The sequence below is a fragment of the Crocodylus porosus genome, unplaced genomic scaffold, assembly GCF_001723895.1.
Source record: "Crocodylus porosus isolate Cpor-Errol unplaced genomic scaffold, CroPor_comp1, whole genome shotgun sequence".
Classification (NCBI taxonomy): domain Eukaryota; kingdom Metazoa; phylum Chordata; order Crocodylia; family Crocodylidae; genus Crocodylus; species Crocodylus porosus.
Window position 1 is genome coordinate 81,185,000 of NW_017728947.1, and position 7,624 is coordinate 81,192,623.

General features: G+C 42.4%; 1 protein-coding gene across 2 annotated transcripts in view; it reads left to right on the forward strand.

Annotated features, from left to right (window-relative positions):
- The first annotated feature begins 1,250 nt into the window (after positions 1–1,250).
- LOC109321596 (cyclic GMP-AMP synthase-like) overlaps positions 1,251–7,624 on the forward strand; it is a 12,527-nt gene continuing 6,153 nt past the window's right edge. The window contains exons 1-4 of one of the 2 annotated variants that reach the window (XM_019552336.1): positions 1,251–1,344; positions 1,647–1,939; positions 3,424–3,762; positions 5,686–5,972. In XM_019552336.1, the coding sequence (XP_019407881.1) occupies positions 1,660–1,939; positions 3,424–3,762; positions 5,686–5,972 (906 nt within the window). In that variant the 5' untranslated portion in view covers positions 1,251–1,344; positions 1,647–1,659. Of the gene's footprint in view, positions 1,345–1,596; positions 1,940–3,423; positions 3,763–5,685; positions 5,973–7,624 lie in introns of both variants that reach the window. The other variant, XM_019552335.1, reaches the window with a different exon arrangement.

Sequence of the window (7,624 nt, forward strand, 5' to 3'; positions counted from 1 at the left end):
AGTAGAGGCCTGCTACCATTGTATTTCAATCATCTCCAATCATTCTCATTCATCCGGGAACCAATTTACATGGGAGTGGTACGTGACTCATATAGTTGCAACATGGGATGCCCAGGTAGAGGACAGAAGATGGAGGCTTGACATATAAAATGGAAACTTGACATGACTTTGGTTCATTTACAAACACGGGCCTAAACAATACAATATCCATTTGAAACAATTAAAATCAATACAAAAATGATAACAATACAATAGACCACAGTAAAAAGCAATACAAAGCTAACAATTATACAGTATAAAACAGTGGATATCCAAAATCAAAAATTTGCTACCAAAATAAAAATGTTAAAGCTTATCCTAAGTCTGAGGTCACTTGTACTTATCCATAGGGAATAGAGAGGGAGAGAAAAAGTCAGAAATGGTTGGGGAAGGGGAGGGAATGCATTTTAAAATAAATTAAAAAAAAAAAAAAGAAGAAAAACTGGGGGTTTTAGTACAAATTATCTTTGTGAGAAATTGCCATCCCCTGGTATACATGCCTGTAGGGCAATGAATCAGAATCCGTAAACCTTAAACAAATGTTGTTGCTCAGAAAGGGGAATTTAAGCAACAAAATGTCTTTTGGTTCTTCTGAAACCCCCACTCATGAGGGCGTGGCTGGAGCTGGCTGTGTTGGCTGTACAGGTCTACATTTCACCAGCACTGAATCCTCATTTGCTTTTATTTTGTTTTAATAAACAGGGAATTGGATACTACTTCCCCTTGTCTCCCTAAATAGGGCAAAGATTGGATTTTGTGTAGGGAGATATTGCAGGTTTCATTCTGCTATTGTTACAGTAAGTATTCTGGGCAGTGTCAAATGGATTAGAGATGAAGGCTATAATGAGTGAATTTCTGGTTGTACAGTAGAAAGGAAATAAGAAAAAGAGAGAATTAATCTTGAACAGGAAATTGCTGTATAAAGAATAACACAACCCCCCTCTGGGAACAAGGTCAAGAGCTAACCTTGACCACAACAGTAACAAGATGGTAGCAGCAGGTTCCAGGGCTATTTAACAGTACATAGCAATGCTACAGAACAGTATAGGGCTGGCAGAAGAACATCTGAGAATTTCTTGTGTAAGTTGGTGGTTGTTTTTTCAGTAACTCTGACAGGAAAATGCTGTTACTAACTTTCGTTTCTTATTGAAGTTAGCTTAGGGTGTGGCTGCAAGAGAGTTTTACAATAAACTGCCTGCAGCCTCTGAGCTTTAGTCATCTTAGGGAATAGAGAAAGCAAATAATTGAGACTGAGGCTGTTGAGTTGAAGTCACAGCTCTTCACCAAAATCACAGAGGAAAAAAGGTAAGGTAGAGATGCATGCGGTATGTAGTGTTGGGGATTTATAGAGTGCTCATCACAATTTTTTTCATCGCCACTTTCCCCCTTTAGTGAATATGGAGAGGATAAAGTACAAAGAGAGGGTAATCCCCTGAAGAGAACGTAAAGAGGATGTGTGTGTATGGGGATGTTTATGGGAAGAGTAAGAAATGCCATGAATATGTTGGTACTCATTTTTTAGAAGGAATAATAATTGTATAATGTATTTATCCCAAGGAAAAATCTGCAACCCCAATTTACATCTGGAGTTCTTTGAAAACTTTTAGGGACCATGCTAAAATGCCGAAACTGACTCCAGGCAAAAAAAATCCCACTCCTGAAAGTACCAAGCAAAAGAAAGTTTCTCAGAGAGAGGCTGGATGTGGCAGAGACAAAACCACACAGTACAATGAGGAGCAAGATGGCCCAGGAGTTGTGGTTCATCTCCAGTTTCTATCAGTTGCAGCAGAATTTGCAGCTAGTACACCTAGACAAAAGTCATGGGCACTGGTGGCTCCAGAGTCTTCAGAGCAGCTGTCAAAAAGTGACCCACAGCAGAGAAGGAGGAGGAAAGCTCCAGGTGAGTGGATTTTATTTCAGCTGGTTAACGTTGTTAAGGTTCCTGTAGAGATGCTGCAGGCTTCCCAGGGTTTCCTTTTTAAGGCAATGAATATCTCCGTGTATGTCACTTTCATCCAGAGATTTAACTGGAATTGCCACTTTTTGTCCTCTCTCTCTCTCTCTCAGGCTGGCCTCAGATGAGCTTGTCAGAGGAAGAGTCTGGTGGATAGGCAAGCGCAGCTCAATTAAGTCAGACAGCTGCAGTGACTGACTTGGGGAATCAGCGATGTGGCATTATTTTTTCTTTTTTACCCTCTATTTCACCCCATAGAAAGGCAATCTTTCAAAACCTTTCATTAACACAAAGATTTGGACTTTCTAACAGTTGTTACTTTAGATTCTTGTATTCTTATCCATGCAACTATTCCTACTGAAATTAGTGGACCTGTTCATGTCAGTAAGGAATTGCTGAGTCTGGAAGATATTTCACTGGAGATAAAGGTAGTTACTGGACATTGGAGTGGAAGCATGGTAACACAGCAGTTCAAGTGTTTTTATACAGCTTCGGTGAGGCCCATTGTGGACTCATACCAAAGGCTGGTTCCAGTCAACTCAGTTGAATGTAAGTTAATGGTTATTTAGGATGGAGAGTCAAAGGTAACGATATTGTTTACTAGCCACATCATTTCTTGTGTGCCACTGGCAACAACAAAAAAATGCATCTTAACCATGTTGGCCTAAAGGAACCAGAAAACTGAACAGATTTTTTAATATTTAATGACTGAACCTGACAGACATTTTTGCTCAGATAGCACCTGTTGTTGAAAGAGCCCACTGCTGCTGTTCTGGGGCCCTGAAATCCATTCCGGTTGTTATCTTCCTATGATAAATAATAACAACCTAAATTATTCCTATTCTAGGGGTGTTTTTAGTTTGCCTATTGTGGATCCTGAATGTTTAATCAGTGCAAATTCTTACTACTACTCTCTGGAAATGTTGATGAAAATGCAAAAAATATAAACATAAAAATAGAGAGCTTTGGCCAGCTTCCATACATCACTGCTTGTGGAAGGACACAGCTATTATTTCTATTGTTATTGATGTTATTTCTCCTTTTAGCTAAACCAGTTTCTCACTAAGAGAAGCACAAGTGATTCTGAGATATACCAGCAATGATTTGTCAGCCTATGTAAGGGCAAAATATTCAACAGTAGCTTAACCAGGGGTCAGAGAGCAGGGCATCGTCCCAGGCACTGATTCAGAGTGAACAGCAGAATGGCAGTCCTTAGGGAGTCTGCACTGCACCTGGGGGCAGAGAGATCACTTTGCAGCAGCAGTTGCTGGGACCTTTAAGTCTTTAGGGCAGGTAAGTCTGACACCTCCTACACACACTCTCCAGTGCTCAGCAACTCTCCCACTTCTCTGGTATGAGAGGCATAGCATAGATAACCAATATGTGTGTTTGACACTAGCAACAAAGTTAATATGTTGAAAATTCTCTAGGAGCCATAACTGAGGTGCCTGCGACAGTGCCAGACAAAAGACAGAGTAAGCAAAGTATCAGGACTAATGAAAACAAGGAAGAAGGAAACGCTCCTCAGAGAAAAGCCAGAGGAAGGCAAGGCAAAGGCACAGTGAATGAAGAGGGGATGGGAAGCTCGACATTTGCAGCTCCAGTGTCTCCACTAGAGGTACATGAATTTGAAGCCAGAAGAAAGTCAGTTGGACAAGAAGCTCAAAGGCTCCAATCCCCAGAAAGGCTCAAAGGCGCCAATCCCCTCCTTGAGCACTGCCCGAGGCCAAAGCGGGCTCCATCTGCACAAAAAAAGAGAGAAGCTGCAGGTTGGTACAAGTGATCACAGGATGTATGAGCTCATTGAAGACAGCACCATGTTTCACAGTTTTTCACCTAAGGAGGTAAAGCAAAACCTCTCTTATTGCTGCTGTTATTGTTACTATTAAGGGATCCAATAAAGGGCCAGGCCTGTTGTGCTAGATACTGCACAAACAAGTAACAAGGAGACAGCTCTGGCCCTGGGGAGCTCACTGGTTTATGACAAGATGCAGCAGATAGATGAATCAAACAGATGATGAAAAAGGTAACAGTAAAAGGAGCCCCTGTTGTTAATAGGCAGCGGTGAGCCGAGGCTTCTTTCAATGAGAGATGGTCAAACAGTGGAAACAAAATGTCACGGAAAGATTTCAAATAGCTTCCATTTTTCTGAGTTAAAAAAAAGTTGTGTGTTGTTTATTCAGCTACTTTGGACAGATTTTATACAAAATATTTGCATAATTCATTTGGTTTGGGTGGTTAGTCCCTCACCACACTTTTCCTTCCATTTCTACTCCTCCCACTCGTTGTTTTTTTTTTCTATTTTGCCACAGAAAAACAATAGGGAGAGGAGGGCAGGAAGGGAAAAAGGAGCACTCAGATTTCATCTGCTGTATAATTTTTCTATCTCCCAAAAGGCTACATTTAAAAAAAAATACCATATTTACCTAAATTCAGGATGACTTTGAATTTAAAACAACTGCCTGATAATTAGATTCTAGACATGAAAAGCTTCTACATTTGATATAATTTTCCATGTCTAGAGTCTAGTTACTGGGAATTACTACATTCATCCCCCCACCACTGCAGTAGGGCAAGAAACAGTAGGGGGGAAGGTGGTAAAGCAGTCAAGTGGCTTGACCCATGCCCCATGCCTCCTGCTGCTTGTCTCCTCTGCTACTTGCCTCCACTGCTGCCTGTTCTCCACATGCACCCCCACACCTTACCCACAGCCATTTCCCACCCCTCTATCTGCCCACTCTAGTGCCAACCCCCTCACAAAGCTGCACCCCCTGGCACCTCTCCCCACACCATTTCTCCCCCGCTCCTGCCTGCCTCCTACAGTGCTTTCCTCCCTGTGCCTGCACTCCCTGATACCTGCCCATTTGGTCCCCCCAGTGCCCATCCCCTGCATTGCCACTGCATTGCTGGGTACCTGCCATCATAGCTATGGCTCCAGGTCTGGGCCTGCTCTGGTGGCTGTGGCAGCTGCAGCTCTGGCCCCAGGCCTGCTCCCAAGTCTAAGTCAGAGCTGCCATCATTGCCACAACCACTGTTGTATGGCTTGGCAAGGTCAGAGCCAACATGTGCTCCATGGCCCATGCTGTGGGCTAGAGTGAGATTGGAGCTGGAGCCAGAGCTGCAATGGGAGGGTGAGTGGGGCGGAGGCTGGGTATAGGCTGGGTGAGGAAGCAGAGGCTGCAGTAGACAGGTCTTGGGGGGTGGGAGGGCATGCTACAGGGAAAAAAGAAATCTCATCTTGGAGATATATTTTTGAAATTAGGTAGATTTCCAGTATTGAAAAATCAGGCTAATTTTAATAACAAAACTTTCATTCAGAAGTGTCACCCAGGTTTACTTCAACGTCTTTTTTGTATAAGCAAATAGCTCTAGTGGCAACTGCCAAACTTCTGGACAATAAAAGAACATCAGTACCTAAAGAGCTCAGGGCACATCTGAAACCACTGGAGCTGAAGAGTTAGCTGGTAGAACAACACTGCAGATTTACTTGCAGATCTGTTCCTCATCTTGTGAGGCGCTAAGATACCTTCGAAGTGCTGATCATTCCTCAGAGCTGCTGAGTATCCTAAACCCTTATTGAAGTGAGTGGGTGGTGTGGGGGGAGCCCTTAGCGGGATGTATTTTGCAAAAGTCAGAAAATACAGTCTTACTTAGCCTTTAACTTTTGTTGTCTCTTAAATATTCCCTTCTAGGAGCAAGAATTGGACAAGCCTATTCCAGACCTGCCTTTACTGACTCATGTGATGGTTCAGAGGTGGCAGTAGCTACTCTCCCCAAGCCAAGCCGAGATGATATCTTTTTCCGTGTTAAGGAGAGGGTAAAATCCCTTCCTCTGAAACATGATGAGAGAGCCAAGGCTGCTGGTATTATTAATGAGTTCATTGATTCATTCATTAGTTACCTGAAGAAGTGTGAGGAGAGGCCTTACTTTAAGGAGGTGACCAAGATGACCACAGGGAGCTACTATGAATTTGTGAAAGTGAGTAACTGCCTACTTGCTGGGGTAATGGGTACTGCTATTTTATCTAGTGAAAAATACAAATCAAAAACTAGTCTAGCATCTTATGTTTTTGGTATCTTATGGTATCTTTTCTATAGCAATCATCACTGTGGTAATTTTATTGGGATCATATAGCCATAAGTTTATGTTTACATATTTTGTATCTTTTTGCCCAGTTAACTGAGGACCAGACTCTGATAACTTTACTCACCTTACTCAAATAGTGCTTTTGTAATTGGCTAGTCAGTGACACCCCTTGAGGAATAATTTAGGGTACACATTAATGTAGGTTAGAGTACCAGAATCTGGGCTTAAGGAATTAATTCAGTTCACATTCTAGATACCTTGTGCTGTTTTGTAGCTATTGGGATCAGTACACAATCATCTTTGTGACAACTAAATCAGTTATTTGTTACTATGATAAATTATTTTAAGACATCTGATTTTTAAACCCATGCCTTTAGATTACTATCATTGTAACTGTTTATGTTTAATATTCTAATGTGCTTTCAGAAGTTGACTTATTATTATTCCTTTTTATTTTACACTGCATAACATCTTCTCACAAAGAGGTTCAAAATGTATCACAGACTGGGCGTGCCTACACATCCTGTGGTATTGCACAGTCCCAGCAGCGCACAAGTTGTTTTTGACCCTACTGTGCAGTAGAAATGAGTTACTGTGCAGTAGCAGCAGCATCATGGTTAGTGCCCATCAGCGATACATCATTGTAGTGACAAGCTATGCTGCTGTAGCTTTTTGCCATGGTGACACAGTGTCTTTTGTAGACCCTCCCAGTGTGGTTCAGATCCTTAGCTTGTTTACATGATGGACCTTGGTTGACTTCAGTACTTGATCATACTGTACCAGTATCAAGCCTATATGTATATAGGCATGTGAACACATGTATGCACACACACGCGCGCACAAAGTATGCCATCGAATAATAGCCTCTTAGGAGAAATAGGTGGCAGGTGTTTATTGGCACCTGCTGTAGTTCTGAACAGCAGTGTAGAATTAAAACACAACTATATCTAGCTGAAATTCAGTGGGGTTTTAGAGATGCAGGTGCAATTACTGACACTGAGGACAACCTGTCTAATACATAGCTTATGCAAAACTAGCAACTCTATCAGTATAATCACCCACATATTACCTTAAAGCAGTGGCTTAGTGTCAGGTTTGCAGAGAAAACACTCATTGAATCACGTCCAGAGCTGAATCGCATCTTGAGCAGCTACATGCTGGAAGTCAAAGGAGACTTCAAGCTGCTCTAAGTGAGCTGGCATGGAGCCAATGTGGTTAGCTCAGTGCCATCCACCTTGGCCATATAATGCAGTGTACCAGAGGTGTTTCTGAGCTTGAGGATTAGGGAGATACATGGCCAGCATGCATTGTACTTTGGCAATATCTACCAGCACAATAGCTCCTACGGGGGTCATAGTTTCATAGTTTCTAGGGTTGGAAGGGACCTGAGTAGATCATCTAGTCCGACCCCCGTCATGGCAGAAAAAAGTACTGGGGTCAAACGACCCAAGCAAGGTGTTCATCTAACCTCCTCTTAAAACCCCCCAGGGTAGGAGCCTGCACCACTTCTCTTGGAAGTTGGTTCCAGATCCTAGCCGCCCTGA